The sequence below is a fragment of the Spinacia oleracea genome, chromosome 4 (assembly GCF_020520425.1).
Source record: "Spinacia oleracea cultivar Varoflay chromosome 4, BTI_SOV_V1, whole genome shotgun sequence".
NCBI lineage: Eukaryota > Viridiplantae > Streptophyta > Magnoliopsida > Caryophyllales > Amaranthaceae > Spinacia > Spinacia oleracea.
This window is the reverse complement of record NC_079490.1, coordinates 102,423,819-102,441,370: the sequence shown is the minus strand read 5'-3', so window position 1 is coordinate 102,441,370 and position 17,552 is coordinate 102,423,819. Positions and strand designations below refer to the sequence as shown.

Below are 17,552 nucleotides of genomic sequence, written 5' to 3'. Positions count from 1 at the left end.
TCTTGGTTTAGTATTAAATGATAAGTCCATGTGATTCAAAACATTCAAATGGGATGTCAAGATGGATTCTTCGACAAAGAAACACCCATAAGTGAACTTGAATATTGAAATCACAAAAGGATCCCTAATCCAGGTCATTGAAAGGTGGATGACCAATGACTAATTAATGAAGATTAGATTTCAAGTAGATTTCTTAGTTCTGTTTCTTGAACTAGAGTGACTGGATGTCAGAATCTTTTGCATAGATACTTATTGGATCTTGTATCGGATTGACCATGAGAACACTTTAAGAGATTAAAGTCATGTCGTATACGTCATAGGTAGTTCTCATTAATGGTGATTAGAAACCGTTCCTCAGAACATGAGCGATTATGTCTGCTCGTTTGAGAATTAATTCGCTTTGATGCTAGCTAAACGTCGCACCGTAAAAGGAGGCTATAAAAGCAGTTATTGGGCGTACTATGAATCAAAGTGAGTGTTCATAGATTGCAAGAATGGATTGTCCTCCTATCTTTGATAGGATATGGTGTTGTTGTGTAACAAGGCCTCTCGGAGAGTTAGACACTGTAAAATGCATGGCCGTGCTCAGAATGGTTAAGGCTTAACCTTCTGTAAAAGTTTAACAGTTGAGCTCTGTAATCCGAGAAACACTTCTGGACCTAATAAGGATGGCTTGGATCTTACCTTATGTTCAGTAAGTAACACTAAGTGACAAAGGAATGTGAATGCACACTTGTTTGAATGACAAGTGGGAGATTGAAGGAAATATGTCCTTCAACCAAGGTGCATTTAGTCTAATACCAAGGTTCAGATTAATTGCGAACAATTAATTCAGTGAGATCAAGTGATCGAAACAGCTAGCTGGAGCAATGCTTCCGATCAGTGAGTTCTAAATGAATATTAAGCTCACAACTTACTCTTGACTGGACCTACAAGGTCACACCAATGACACGTAACAGATCACCGGATTAAATGAATCGGAAATTCATTTAATATCTTTTCGGGAATTACTTTGGAAAACATAAATATACGATATGACGTTGGATCGGAATCGTATATCGTATTGCGTATATTCGTAAGCTAGGAAAAACGAATAATCGTATAGTTCAACATTGGATCGTCAAGTACTATACGATAAATAATTGCCGTAAGGCATTGGACGAAAATACGAGAAGGCAACGTTGTCAGCCCAACAAGCCAAGGCGCGCAAGCGCGCAAGGCCCACTAGGCGTAGCAGCGAGCCAGCGCGCACAAGACCCATGCCTTGGCTGGGCGCGCGCACATGTGAGGAGCAGCAGCAGCAGCGCACACAGCGCGGCCCAAGGCCCAGCGCCTGTGTGGTGCGTGCGTATGGGATTGCGTGTGCTGTCTGGTTCTTTCCCTTGTGGCTTGGCCGGATAGTATTATAACCTAAGGGGTTATAATATTATTCTACACAAGTTTTCCTAATCTAATACACAATTCAGTCGACACACATCAAACCCTAAGGATAAGAGAGAAACCCTAATTCTCTCTCAGCCTCCATGGATGTGTTCTTCCCAAAAGCACAAACTCTTGAATGATTGTCTAAGCTACGATTATCAAGACGGATCTGATCGTATCGGTGAACCAAGTAGAGGAACGACAAGTGGAGTTCTTTGTTCGTGTTCGTTGACAGATTACTTGGGAAAATACGCTTCGAATGTAAGTTTGCTTAATCTGTGCTTTATACATGTTTCCTGGCTTTGGGGATTGTTTTCCACACATGTTATTATGTTTAACTGTATTCCCCTACAGTTTTGGGTTTGTTGAATTTTTAATACTTTGGTTTTTGGGCCATTATGGTTCCAACTTGTAGGAGGCCTCAATAATCATTATTTATGTTGTTTTGAAAGTTAGTTGACATTAAATTCCGCTGCGTAATTCTGGTACTAGCCTTAACCGTTATCACGGTGGCGGTAATACTTTAGTAATACCTTTATTTTAAGTTGGAAAATGGTTTTATAAAAGCAAGGAATTATTAGGGTGTTACACTACATTCATATTGTAATGTTAATAAATATATTATAGGATTCCTAATCAGAATAAGATAAAAAAAACATGTATCACCTGATATTATTTATGTAGCTTCATTAAAAAGTGATAAGAAAGTGCAACTAGCTTCAACTTGCTTCCACTCTTCTTCAGATGGCAGGAGATTGTAACTTGGCTCTCTATTCTTGTACCTTGGAAATGCAGCCTTAAACTCTAATGCAACGGATAACATGTGGTAGGTTGCATTCCACCTAGTACAACAATCAAAAACTAGCCTTCTACTAGGTAACTTTAGTTGTTGACATATATCACTAAAGATGTTAAGCCAAGCGATGGATAATGTAACATGCTTAACACTTTCCCTCACCTTAAAACTTACACCCTTGATCTTTTCTAATCCATCATGCACCAAAATGTTAAGGATATGAGCACAACAATGAACATAAAATAACTTTCCACCACAAGGTAAAATTGCTTGGCAAGATATGCCGTCTTTCAATGTCCTTACCACTACGTCATTATAAGTTGTATTAACCACCGTTATACTAGCTACTTTACTCTCGATTCCCCACTCAACTAAACATTTATATAAAGCATCATGAACAGCAACTCCAGAGTGAGGTGGTGGAATATCAACAAACTTAATGACTCTTTGGTATAATTGATAGTCAATGTCGAAGTGACAAGTTATTGTCATATACAATATCTTTTGTGGATCTGACCTCCAAATATCAGTAGTAATACAAACCCGATTTGCTTGTTTTAACAATCCCCTAGTTCTCTTCTTTTCAATATCATAACTAGTCATACAATCATTTTTTATAGTAGTACGAGACCATTTAAAATTCCGGGGCAGCAACTTCCATTAACATATTAAAAATCTCATATTCTGCAAACATAAACGGTAACTCATGAACAACAACCATGCGAGCCATATAAGCTCTCTAATTTTAGCATGGTCATATTTCCAATTTTTAAGACTCTGTAGATTTTCTGATTGGGGAGTAGAAATTTGGAAACCCAACTTTTGTTGCCCATTCACTTTACACATATAACAAGACAAAAAATGCCTCCTATATGTAGTTGTAGGACCACCCTTTGTGTACTTCAGAAAAGTGCTACAATGATTGCACTTTACCTTTGAAATTCCGGTTGGATTTGTCACCAATTCAAGGTGTCTCCATACCCATGATGTCTTTATCTCTTTGGAAAAGGATTTGGGTCATCCTTTATTTCATCATCTATTCTAGGTACAGTAAGATCAATCACTTCTTCTCCTTCCCGATTGTTTCCTATGAACAGGGGATCATTCTCCATCCTATATTCATAAGCAAATTGGGTTTTTAGTCGCAAACCTTACCTTAATCCCCAAGCAAATCACTATGCTCCAAAGCTCGTACAAATCCCCGGTACGAAGAAAGGACGGTGTTATCGTCCTTCTTTGGCGGCACATGGGACACGTCAGCAGCGCCTGACGCAGCCCTTGCGCATGGTGCTGGCGTGGTTTAGCTTTTAGCCTACTAATCCCCTATTTAAACCCTTCTTTTCACCCGAATGAAGGAGAAAATTTTTAATACAACGTTGTAATACACATTTTTCCTCTCAACATCAAATACAAATTCAATCTTCAAAAACCTTCAATTTTCCTACAATTCTCCAAAACATCAAAGCGATTGGGAGCACAAATCGGAAATCTGGCTTAACCCTAACAAGGTAAAACCGAGTCTCTAATACAAATTACTATGAAATTTCAATTTTATTAATCCTATGATGTTCTTGTGATGTTCATACTCACTTGAACTAGGAAATGCCTCAAAGGGGTAAGATTTGAGGGGATTTCATACTTGAATCCCCCCCTCAAATGATCTTCCAAACTACATTTACAAATTACAAGTTTCAATCTTTATGCATTTTTTTTCAAAAAACATGATTAGTAAGTTGAGGCTTTCATTCTTGAAAGTGTTACTTACAACAATCATCATACAAATATTCAAAAACTTTAACTTTATACAAGTTCAATGATGTTTGGAAAAGTGCAAACCCTTTTCCAAACTAGAACATATGAACATCCAACTTTATATGTTCAATATAAAAGTTCTACTTTCAATATTCAATGATGTTTAAATGAGATCAACTTCTCTTTAAACTATAATCAATTTTAAATCATGGAGCATCTTAAAGGTGAGGCCTTGCCTACTAATTTCAATATTCAAGTTCTATAATGAAGTTCAAGATTCAAAGTTCAAGTTCTATTTGAAGTTCTATTTAAATATTCAAAATCAATGATGCTTGAAGATGAGAAACTCATCTAAAGTTAAGATTTTTAGAGAATTGAACCTATGTTGGGCACAATTATTATTAAGAAGTTTCTTTGCGTTCAGATTTCAAATACAATAATACAATTTCAATATTGTCATTTCAATACAGCAATTTCAATATCGTCATTTCAATACCGCAATTTCGCTTTCGCAATTTCAATATCGCACTTTCAATACCGCACTTTCAGTACCACACTTTCAATATCTCAATTTTACTATCGCACTTTCAATATCGCACCCTTTAAAATTTTTCAAGGTGAGGTGGTTTTGCACCAAAACGGTGTTGTACGCATTTCAATAATTGCTTTTAGTATTTGTGATGATGCTTTACGTGTTTATTGCTTTCATCACCCAACATGTTAAATACAACAAAATAAAAAAGGTTACATCACTCTTAACAAAGATAATTTTTGGAAAAAACGGCCTTAGGTTCCTTAAATCAACTTTAAAGCAAAGTCACCACGTACAAGTAAAATATTCAATGTTCTAAAATGCATGATTCAACCAACCTATTTCCATGATTAGGATTTCTCAAAACGATCCTTTACTTGTGTTTGAATGTGTTTCTAAAGCCTACCAAAAAATAAGCACTTTGTTCCCGTACCCGAATCTCACCCGTTCGGTTTCAAGATTCAATGCCTTATCCGACCCAAAACAGTCAACTTTCCGAACGGGACCCTTAATATGTTTGGTGGCGACTTTCGAAAGTCGTAGGGGTATTTTGCGCACTTTCCTATATTTTGAGCTTTGATTTTCTATGTTCAAAATTCAATTACATCACTTGTGTGAACATAGAATTTGGCTCCCCTTTCAGGGGTGGGATTGAGAAGGTCAAGTCAAATCTAGTTGATCACACACTTGAAAAATTGAAGAAGTTAGGGACTTTGGTGAGTCTTAAACAAGACTCATCAAGCTCTCATAACTTAAATACAAAATTCAATGTACAAGCTATACGAAACACGAAAAATACCACTACAAGAAAAAAATACAAAAAAATCCCTACAATCTGGCGACTCCACTGGGGACTCCTAAACTTGAAATTCAGACAGTAGGTAAGTGTTGAGCAATCTTCCACTGCTACGCTCTAGCGCTGAGACCAGACAGGGGCGCTGGGCGCTGTACAGGCGTCTAGCGCCGCTGTCTGCTCTAGACGCGGTGGCTTCCAGTGGCTGTTTTCCTATTCTGCCCAACGTCCGAATGGGAGTTTAGCTCAAATTTTGCACTTCGAAAAAGCGCTCCCAAACTTCGAGAACGAATGCCGAAAGGTAGGCTTTTCAAATACAATGTTCAAATACAATTGTGATTCTAGGAATCTCATGCACGTTTTAGAAAATACTATTTGTGTAAAATAAATTTCTACCTTCGCCCATACGAATGTGTTCTACCTCCGGGATAGCCGTGGGGGTAAAGGAGTGGTCACTCTCCATACGGTTCCTGACCAAAGTGTTTGACCACTTACGAGCCCACTGAACCTTTAAATTTTTTTGATGTTCCTGACATCTTTCATGGAGGTCGTCTGCCGAAGAACACATCCCTTGGGTGGAGGTGCTTTGTTTCTGGATCCGCCTCTCAGTCAAGGACCCTTTTGCCTCCTAAGTCGACCACTTGCATCATACAAAACTTAGACCGACCTTAGGTTGAGAACTTTGCATGTCACATTCATATTCATGCTAGTGTGACAACGTGTTATTTGTTCATTGTGTGGGCGTCTTTACACGCGTGAATGGCTAACCCCGAGTTCTAGCTTTGCCAAAACCATTCGCCTCCAACTAGGAAACCTAACCCCTAGGAGCATCATCCAAACCTCATGCATCTAAAATCACCGATTTAGGGTCTTCAAGGAGTGCCAATCCATTTGATTCAAAACCCCTAAACCCTAAACTCCAAAATCTAAATTCTGAAATCCCAATCCAACGGCGTTATAATGCCGAATTTCAAGTCAAATTTCCAAATCCTAGTTTCAAAATTCCAATCCAACGGCGTTATAATGCCGGATTTTGGAGTCAAATTTCCAAATCCAAGTTTCAAAATTCCAATCCAACGACGTCATAATGCCGGATTTTCGAGTCAAATTTCCAAATCCAAGTTTCAAAATTCCAATCCAATGGCGTTATAATGCCGGATTTTCGAGTCAAATTTCCAAATCCAAGTTTCAAAATTCCGATCCAACGGCGTTAAGATGCTGGATATTCGTGTCAAATTTCCAAACCCGAGTTTCAAATTTCAGAACGGCGTCGTAATGCCGGATTTTCAAGGTAAAATTTCATTCCAAGCTCTATGTTCAAAATACTAAGTTCAAATTTCCAAATCCATGATGTCATAATACCGTATTTTCAAATTCCAAGTTCCTATTCGAGCCCTTGAAAAATCAAGTTCCAATTTGTGTCTCCTAATTCGTGTCTTCCCTAATGGGATGATGACGAATACTATTACCCTTGTTAGGTGGTTGGAACAACTCCATGCGGAAGTCCTAGTTGCTAAGATGTATTCCGAAATCCAAAATCCAAAGTCCAATTCCCGAGCCCATTCCCATTTCGGAGCTCGGTACAAAATTCAATTTCTAAAATTCAAGTTCAAAATCCAAATACAATCTCACCCAATGGACCTCTCCATTGGTTTTACAATGCCATTTCCAATCTAAATGTCATTAAACAATCCAAAATCTGGCGCCGACCCACAAAACCGAGCATGCCGGGCTCCGTCCCATAAAACTGAGTCCAAATACAAATCCCGACACAAAAGGTAGGTTTTTAGTTGCAAACCTTACCTTAATCCCCAATAACATCACTACGCTCCGAAGCTCGTAGAAAGGTACAAAGCCCCGGTACGAAGAAAGGACGGCGTTATCGTCCTTCTTTGGCGGCACTTGGGACACGTCAGCAGCGCCTGACGCAGCCCTTGCACATGGCGCTGGCGTGGTTTGGCTTTTAGCCTGCTAATCCCCTATTTAAACCTTTCATTTTCACCCAAATGAATGAGAAAAATTTTAATACAACGTCGTAATACGCATTTTTCCTCTCAACATCAAATACAAATTCAATCTTCAAAAACCTTCAATATTCCTACAATACTTCAAAAATCAAAGCCATTGGGAGCACTAATTGAAAATCTAGCCTAACCCTAACAAGGTAAAACCGAATCCCTAATACAAATTACTATGACATATCAAGTTTATTAATCCTATGATGTTCTTGTGATGTGCATACTCACTTGAACTAGGAAATGCCTCAAAAGGAGTAATCTTTGAGTGGATTTCATACTTGAATCCCCCCCGCAAATGATCTTCCAAACTACATTTGCAAATGTCAAGTTTCAATCTTTATGCTTTGTTTTCAAAAAACATGATTAGTAAGTTGAGGCTTTCATTCTTGAAAGTGTTCTTTACAACAATCATCATACAAATCTTCAAAAACTTTAACATTATACAAGTTCAAGGATGTTTGGAAAAGTGCAAACCCTTTTCTAAACTAGAACATATGAACATCCAACTTTCTATATTCAATATACAAGTTCTACTTTCAATATTCAATAATGTTTAAATGAGATCAACTTCTTTTTAAACTAGAATCAATTTTAAATCATGGAGCATCTTAAAGGTGAGGCCTTGCCTCCTAATTTCAATATTCAAGTTCTATATTCAAGTTCAAGATTCAAAGTTCAAGTTCTATTTCAATATTCAAAATCAATATTGCTTCAAGATGATCAAATCATCTAAAGTTAAGATTTTTGGAGAATTGAATCCGTGTCGGGCACAATTATTATTAAGAAGTTGCTTGGCGTTCGAATTTCAAATACAATAATACAATTTCAATATCTTCATTTCAATACAGAAATTTCAATATCGTCATTTCAATACCGCACTTTCAATACCGCACTTTCAATATTGCACTTTCAATATCGCAATTTCAATATCGCACTTTCAATATCGCACCCTTTACTCACCTTTTTCAAGGTTATGTGGTTTTGCACCTAAACGGTGTTGTACGCATTTCAATAATTCCTTTTCTATTTGTGATGATGATTGTTGTAAAATTGGGTTTTCAAGGCAAAATACTAGAATAATTCGTTGCGCCGTGGTAACCAAACCACTGCTTTGAAAACGAGAATCGGTGAAACCGGGGTGCACAATTGTATTCACCGATTCGTTCCCTAAGGTTATACAACTCACAACACACAAAGGAACTTTTGGGTTATGAGATGGAGCCACATAAAATTATGCCCAAAAGAATAAGATTGAAGAGGTTTTGAGAGATACGAATAATCACGACTTAATCATGAACCAAAAGTCTTCCATCAAAACAAAGAGAAATGAAGGAAGAGAGGAAGAGATCAATCTATTGTGTCCCACAAACTCAGAAAATAAAAAGTATATATAGTATTAGTTGAGGATAAAACAACTAAAGAAATAAAAGGACTTAAAGGAATCCAATGACATTGAACCACCAATTAAACCCATGATAATGAAGGGTTTATAACCCCCATAATCAAGAGGAATAATGGACCAACTTATTGTCCATAAATCATACTTAAAAGGATATCACAAAATTAGAATCCAAAAAGAAGATAAAAAACTGGACAACACAAAAAACTGATCTCAAAACATGCCGGTTTTTGGTGCACTTCAAGAAATGCCTTTTAAGTCCGTTTTTCAACTTGCGCTAACCTGGCAGGCAGGTTTTGAGAAACTTGCCGGTTTTGGAAAACCTGGTAGGCACGTTTTGAGCACACTTTTCCATCTTTAAATTCCAACAATCCGCCACTAAAGATGAGAAAATATACCAAATGAAAGAGGAAAATATTGGGCATAAGAGGAGATCAATACATAACACTTGGTGTTACCTAAAGTAAATTGAAACCAAATGCTTAGTGAAGTGAATTATGACTTACAAACCCAAGGGTGGACGAACCTTGAAACCCTCAAGTCCTTGATCAAAGAGTGGACTAACTTTAAAACTCTAAGATTTAAGTCACGCCCCCACAACACATACCTTGCTCCAAAGATTATGTGGACTCCGCAAAGTGTACGCGTTTTAAGCCATACGTTTCTTTAGTTATCATGGAAGCTCTAGGAAACCGCCCAAGTTTTCATAAAAGATGGCGAGTCTTCACAACCACGTAGGTGAATCCTCAAGTGCTTCTCAAATAGGACTTAGTCAATAGGGTTAAAATATGTTCACTTTTAGTGAACCATCAAGAGCTCCCTCGTAGCTATATTAACCCCCACAAGACCATAGATTCATTAAGAACATAATATAATGTTCAACCTCTCAAATAATTTGGTTGGTGAATCCACATGTTGAATGCGTCCATTTCAATATGTTAGATTCATTTAGAGTTTATACAACTCAACCCTCATACAAGCGGTGGTTCTCTTAAAGTGCATCTCAACTATAACTTTACCATTAAGAGTTCAAGACTCAACCTAATTCAAGCATTATATTACAACACATGCCATAGGGATAAGCAAGTAATGCTTGTTATTGTACTCAAATGGGCATGAAGCCTATCCCCCTCGACATTTCAATCATCAAGGATCATTATATGTCACAATTAGATCTTATTACCATAGGGCGTTCCTTGCATTTCAATTTCTGTTAGAAATATAACCACAAGCAAGGATAATATATGCTCACTCAAAAGCACGTACACATGGGTTAGAAATCATAAATCACTTTGTTCTTGGTTCAACCAAAACAAATTAAATTTGATGGGACAATTTTGTACAACTCTCTTTTACAAAAAAATTCTTTTATAAAGTATGATCCTCAAAATCAGCATAGCCTCTCTTAGTAAAAGTACTTCATCAATATCAAACTCTAAAATTTGCATCGAAAACTTCAAAGTAACATACCTTGAAAACATTGCAAATGAAAACCATTGTACCTTAAACATAGTACTTTGGAAAGATGAAGTAAACACACGTTCACTATAAAATTTGTGAAAATAAAAACAACTCAGTTATTTCACAGAAATTTCACAAATAATTTCTATGTCAAAATACCAACAATACATATCATTATCATAGTGGAAAACATATAGCGTACACAACCTAAATCATGTTTTAGGTCCTTTTAAAGATTGATGCTAAATAGTACAGTCCACACATCCACAAATGATATGATTTTATATTTCACAAAACTTTTCAAAAATTAAGAAAATGGCTTACTATGAGAACCAAACATTTGTTTTTCATATATTACTCAAAACCATTTAATTAAATAACACTTTCAACTTTCAAGGGAGAATACATGGAATCCAAAGCGGGTTTCAAACTCAATATTTAACATGTGATGTAAAACTAACTTGAGCACATCACCAACATATAGAGTAAAACAACCAAACATATTATCACCTTGGAAAACTAAGAATTAAAATTCTTCACACAAGTCATTACTCTAAACAACTATGAGAATTAAAATTCTAAACCATCAATATGCATCAAGATATTGATAAGGTACATGTACCATTACAAAGGCGATAACCTCAACACACATAATGAATTCCATAAACACATGATAACTATCCTCTAGCATGGGAACTCACCACTCATGGTTTTTCCACTTAGAACAATCACTTTACATACCTATGGTAAAAAGAGCATGCAATATAGAAATGAAAGTCAAACTGCTCAAAAAAAACCTAAGTGATATAAAACTTCTTCCCAAAAAAATAAGAATAAGAATAACAAAATCTCAATCCCTTAATTTGATAAGGTTCTCCCAAAAACCAAGAATGGCCTTGGAACTCCTAATAACCATCCGGTGAATAGTCAACAAAACCTTTCAAGAAAACATCTAGATATTCACGTTCCCTCTTAAAGTTTAAAGACAAAAAGTCTCAATTGAAAATTCACGGAATCTAGGTCTTATTCATAGGAATCGAAAACTCAACACAAATTCAAGGCATACCTAAAAACGTCTTTTAGCATAACGGGCAGTTCTCATGCTTTGAAAACTATAACTCCAAGTCTCTTCTAAATTCAACTTGTTCACTACTAACAAAAGAATTAGAAGAAAATAGAACAATAAAGCAAGAGACACTTTAATCTCAACGTGCATAGCCAAACAATTAATTTCATCATGCACAAACATGTTAAAAGAAGAATTACCATTAAAATGAGACTACTCAAATAAAATACATACCAAGACTCATCAATAAGATGGACACCCAAAAAATCATAGATTTAAACACATAATAAAATGAGTACCCTCAAGAAATACAAGGACCAAGGAAACTAGTCCAACATTGAAATAATAGGCACTTCCCACATAGTGGCCTTAAAGCCTCATTGCATGACGCCTAAATTTTTAAAACTTTGGAAAAGAGGACTTGGACTTACAATCACTTTCCAAAAAACACCGGGGTCTAAAGGTTTTCCAAGAGAAACTCTTAAGATACATGAGCATACAAAATACAACCCCCACATGGAAATAATAAGCCCCAAATTTAAGATCATAAAATGATCACTCAACAAGGTTTAGATTATGAGAAATAACATAATAAAATTATGTACTCAACAATTCCCATAAAATCATTTAAAGATCAATCAACCCTTAAAAATCAAGTCTCAAAACTTTTGGCCAACTTTAATGAAATTCCAACACCAACACAAAGTGAGAATAAAAAGTCTATTTAGTCTCAACCATAGAAAATTCATTAAACAACACCATACCAATCATGACAAGATTAATGGTCCAATTCCCAAAAGTGTAGTGACTCGAATAATTAGGTATACATCCAAGGAAAATATTACACGTAATTATTCACTCAACATGTTCCAAGGAAAAGGGTTCAACAAAGTTTGCTTCCACAAACTTATACACCTATGTTTTAGGGGGTCGTCAAAAGCTTACGACAACTAACTCCAATGGGTACACAAAAAACTCCAAGAAATTAATTATGCATATTTCCAACAATGCTTAAGAAACCATTAACAATTATGTTACATACCCAAAATTCATGGTAATAAATAAGAAATTGGACTCATAAGTATGCACCAATATTACCATAAAAAATTAACGCTTGAAATGACAACGTACAAAGGCTAATAATCTAATCACCATTAGAACTACTTGCTAAGTACCCTTTTAAATGCAAGTACACAAAGTCACAAAAATCCAAAATTCCCCCACCTAAGAAAATATGACAATGCACAACTAATTCACATTAGTCTTTAAAAGACTAAAAGCATACCTCTAATAAAACTAAGGTCTACGCATGAAATTAAACATGCATGAAACCAAAGTCAACTAGAGAGTATGTTCATACATCATAAATAATTCAAATCCTCTATCTTCTAGTAATCATTCCAACAAACATCATTTGACAATAAAAAAACCATTTTATTATTGTCAACTTCACAAAATATAATTTGTTGAAATGGCCATTAGAATTGAACATGTTAGAATAATAACTTATTAAAAAAAGTAGTTTAGAATGAACCTCCCTTGATATTAAATCAATTTTGCGTATTTTATGACATACCAAACTCTTCAATCAATCTTCCATCACGATATCATGACCACCATTCATTAACCATCTTCTTCAAGACATTACTTTTGACAACGAATATTGTGTCATAATATCAGGACAATCGGACAACGGATGACCCTCGATCAGGGTCAATCTTTGAGACTTCTCCCAGAAAAAACGTGAATGAAAAACGTCTTTGGAAACCCTCTAAATTTCCTCTATCTTTCACTCAAACTCATTAATATAAATTTCCTCACAAATCATAAGAAGTATTTAGCCATTGAAATATCTCTCGTTTTCAAATTGTTGTAATAATTGGGTTTTCAAGGCAAACTACTAGAATAAGAACTAGAACGTTTTTAGGAAATCGTTGCGCCGTGGTAACCAAACCACTGCCTAAAAAACAAGATTCGGTGCAACCGGGGTGCACAATTGTATTCACCGATTCGTTCCCTAAGGTTTACACAACTCTCAACACACAAAGGCACTTTTGGGTGATGAGATGGAGCCACATAAACTTATGCCCAAAAGAATAAGAATGAAGAGGTTTTGAGAGATACGAATAATCATGACTTAATCATGAACCAAAAGTCTTCAATCAAAACAAAGAGAAAGGAAGGAAGAGAGGAAGAGATCAATCTATTGTGTCCCACAAACTCAGAAAATGAAGAGTATATATAGGATTAGTGGAGGAGATAAAACAACCAAAGAAATCAAAGGACTCAAAGGAATCTAATGACATTGAACCACCAATTAAACCCATGATAATGAAGGGTTTATAACCCCCATAATCAAGAGGAATAATGGACCAACTTAATCACCATAATCAGAATGATAATTGTCCAAAACCGGACAACACAAAAAACTGATCTCAAAACCTGCCGGTCTTCCAAAACCGGCCGGTTTTCGGTGCACTTCAAGAAATGCCTTTTAAGTCCGTTTTTCAACTTCCGCTCGAAACCTGCCGGTTTCGGAAAATCTAGGAGGCAGGTTTTGAGAAACTTGCCGGTTTTAAAAAACCTGGCAGGCAAGTTTTGAGCGCACTTTTCCATCTTTAAATTCCAACAATGCTTTTCGTGTTTATTTCTTTCAACACCCAACATGCTAAATACAACAAAATACAAATAGTTACATCACGCTTGACAAAGATAATTTTTGGACAAATCGGCCTTAGGTTCCTTAAATCAACTTTAAAGCAAAGTGACCACGTACAAGTAGCAAATTTAATGTTCTAAAATGCATGATTCAACCAACCTAGTGCCATGATTAGGATTTCTCAAAGCGATCCTTGTCTTGTGTTTGAATGTGTTTCTAAAGCCTACCAAAATAAGCACGTCCTTCCCGTACCCGAATATCACCCGTTCAGTTTTAAGATTCAATGCCTTATCCAAAAGAGTCAACTTTGGTCCTTCCAAACGGGACCCCTAACATGTTTGGTGGTGACTCCGTCAAGCTTCAAAATTTCGAAATCGGTAGGGGTATTTTGCGCACTTTCCTATATTTTGAGCTTTGATTTCTATGTTCAAAATTCAATTACATCACTTGTGTGAACCTAGAATTTGGCTCCCCTTTTAGGGGTGGGATTGAGAAGATCAAGTAAAATCTAGTTGATCACACACTTGACAAATTGAACAAATTAGGGACTTTGGTGAGTCTTAAACAAGACTCATCGAGCTCTCATCACTTACATAAAAAATCCAATATACAAGCTTTACGAAATACAAAAAATACCACTACAAGAGCAAATACAAAAAAAACCCCTACACTAGGCTATCCATGTCTAAGAAGTTATTCAAGTTCTACACCAACGTCTAGGCTATCCAAGCCTATTATTATACAAGACCGATAAAGGTCCTAGTGGAGTCATCATCTACAAGTTCTAAGTACAACATTCCAAGTACAAAAGTTCAAATTCACATTCTACAAAGTTCCAACGGTTCAAGTTTGAGATGGCTATCAAATAATTTTTCATATAAAGTACAAGAGGCCTACTACTATCTACATATCAACATTTCAACACTTCAACATTTTCAAGATACAAGTGCAACATCAACAATTCATGAATCTTTCAAGTACACAAATTTATCCTACATGCAATCCTAAGGTAATTTCAAAAGCAAAACTTGAAATACTTACATGGACAAGTGTAGAGGAAATCAAGAAACAACAAGATCAAAGGGAGAGAGCAATCAAACTTTGAAAGAAAAAAGCGAAAGAAATGAAGTGTGCTGCACCAAGAGCACACCGGGGGGTATATATACACAGCCCCATCGCTGGGCGCTGATGGCGCGCTAAGCGCGTGGCCTGACGGTCCGCGCATGCAGAATCTTAACACGGTCCTCCGTGCTCATTGTGCGTACCTTGCTGCTACGGTTTTCAGCACCATGCATCAAACGTCGAATCAGGCTCCTTTCCAACAAATACGGGTATACATTTGTTCCATCAACACTGACAGATAAATATCTCAAGCATACAAAGTCCAAAAAATACGCGGATTCAAGCTTTCTACTCCCAGCGGAACCAAGCTCTAGGAAAGTCAAAGAAATTTAAGTTCCAAGAGTTAGTAAAAAACTCTTTTCCCCAGTGGATACATTCCTCAGCGGATCAAGCCTCAAACGACGTTTCAAGAGAGTACAAAATACCAGCGGATTCACTCCGGGTACCGAAAATTCAAGATTCAAATTCAAAATTTCAAAGTTCAAAATTCAAGATTCAAAATTTTCGATGTCATCCTCCGTTCTAAGTCAAAGGCGGAAAAGAAATACAATCCATACCAAGATCAGAGTCGTCAAGCCGCACGGAGGTAGACCCTATCCTTTTTCTAACTCTTGTCTTGTGAAGGTACCGACGTACAAAGAATGGTCTTGATTGCAGAACATCTTGACTATTCTCCGTCCCATTTCGAAAACTTTGACTGTTGCTTTCCTAACCGAACGCGCAGTCAAAGTGGGGGCTTCTGTAGACACCTTATTCGTGTCTCCCCTAATGGGATGATGACGAAACCATTATCCTTGATAGGTAGTTGGTGCAACTCCTTGCTGAACTCCCAATTGCTAAGATATATTCCAATATCCAAAGTCCAACTCCCGAGCCCGTTTCCATTTTAAAACACGGTACAAAATTAAAATTCTAAACTTCAAATTCAAAATGCAAACATAATCTCACCCAATGGACCTCTTCATTGGTTTTACAAGGCCATTTCGAATCAAAATTCCATTAAGCAATCCAAAAACGGACGCCGACCTACAAAACCGAGCATGTCGGCCCCGTCCAGTTAAACAGAGTCCAAATACAAATGCCGAATTCAAAAGGTGGGTTTTTTGTCGCAAATTCTTTCCTTAACCACCAATAAATCTCTACATTCCGAAATCATACAAAAGTACGAAACCACCGGTACAAGAAGGACGGTGTCAAACCAGCGGTACAAGAAGGACGGTGTCATCGTCCTTATTTTGGCAGCTTCTACCACATGTCATCAGCGCTTGGCGCAGCCCAGGCGCCACGCGCACCCAAGTTTCGCTTTTAGCAGGTTAATCCCCTATATAAACCCTCATTTTCTCCAAAAAATAGAGGAGGAATTTTTAATACAAGGTCGTAATCCTGAAATTTCCTCTCAACAAAATCAATACAAAATTCAATTCAATCTTCAAAAACTTCAAAAATCCTACAATTTTCCTAATATCAATAGCAATTGGGAGTTAAAATCGGAGGCATAACCTATTCTAAATTACCATGATTTATTCTAATCTTCTACCTTTTTAATCCAAGATCCAAACTCCAATGATGTTTGTGTTTGAGTTCATACTCATGAAAAACTAGGAAAACAATACAAAGGTGCAATCTTTGGGAGAATTTAATTCTTGAAATCTCTCTCAAATGATTTTCCAAGCACCATTTCAATATTCAAATGCAAGTTTCAAGCTTTGTTTTAAAAAATGATTAGTAAAATGAGGAACATTCGCTCTTGAAACATTTTCTCTTTACAACAATTATCATACAATCTTACAAAATCTAAACCTTTTCAAAAGTTCAAAGATGTTTATGAAAAGTGCAATCCCTTTTCTAAACTAGAATACATGAACATTCAAGTTCATAATACAAAATTCAATGCATGTTCAAGCTCAATGATGTTTAAATGAGAGCAAACTCTCTTTAAACTAGAACATTTCAAATCATGGACTATGTTAAAGATGAGATTTTCTAGCATGAAATCTCTTAATCTTTTATGTAGAACCTCCCTTTTCAAGTTCAAGTTCTATTTCAAGTTCAATTTCAAGTTTTATTTCAATGTTAAAAATCAATTACACTTTAAGATGATAAACTCATCTAGAGTTAAGGTTTCTAGAGAATTGAATCCGTGTCGGGCACAGTTATTATTAAGAAGTTTCTTGGCGTTCGGATTTCAAATACAATAGTGCTATTTCAATATTGCAATTTCAATAACACACCTTTATCCTCTTAATTTTCTTAAGTGGTGATTGCTATTATTATTGCTCTTATTATTACTATGATTGTAATATCAATATCACACCCTTTACTCGCAGTTATCAAGGGGGTGTGGTTTTGCACCTAAACGGTGTTGTACGCATTTAAATAATTCATTTTCCACTTGTGATGATGCTTTATTTGTTTATTGTATTCATCACCCAACATGCTAAATACAACAAAATACAAAAGGTTACATCACGCTTAACGAAGATAATTTTTGGACAAATCGGCCTTAGGTTCATTAAATTAACTTTAAAGCTA

General features: G+C 36.3%; 1 protein-coding gene across 1 annotated transcript; it reads right to left on the bottom strand.

Annotated features, from left to right (window-relative positions):
* Nucleotides 1-2,098: 2,098 nt before the first annotated feature.
* Nucleotides 2,099-2,821, bottom strand: LOC130471754 (zinc finger BED domain-containing protein RICESLEEPER 1-like). The gene has a single exon (XM_056842046.1). The coding sequence runs from the start codon at nucleotides 2,819-2,821 to the stop codon at nucleotides 2,099-2,101; it is 723 nt and encodes a 240-aa protein (XP_056698024.1).
* Between the last annotated feature and the right edge of the window lie 14,731 nt (nucleotides 2,822-17,552).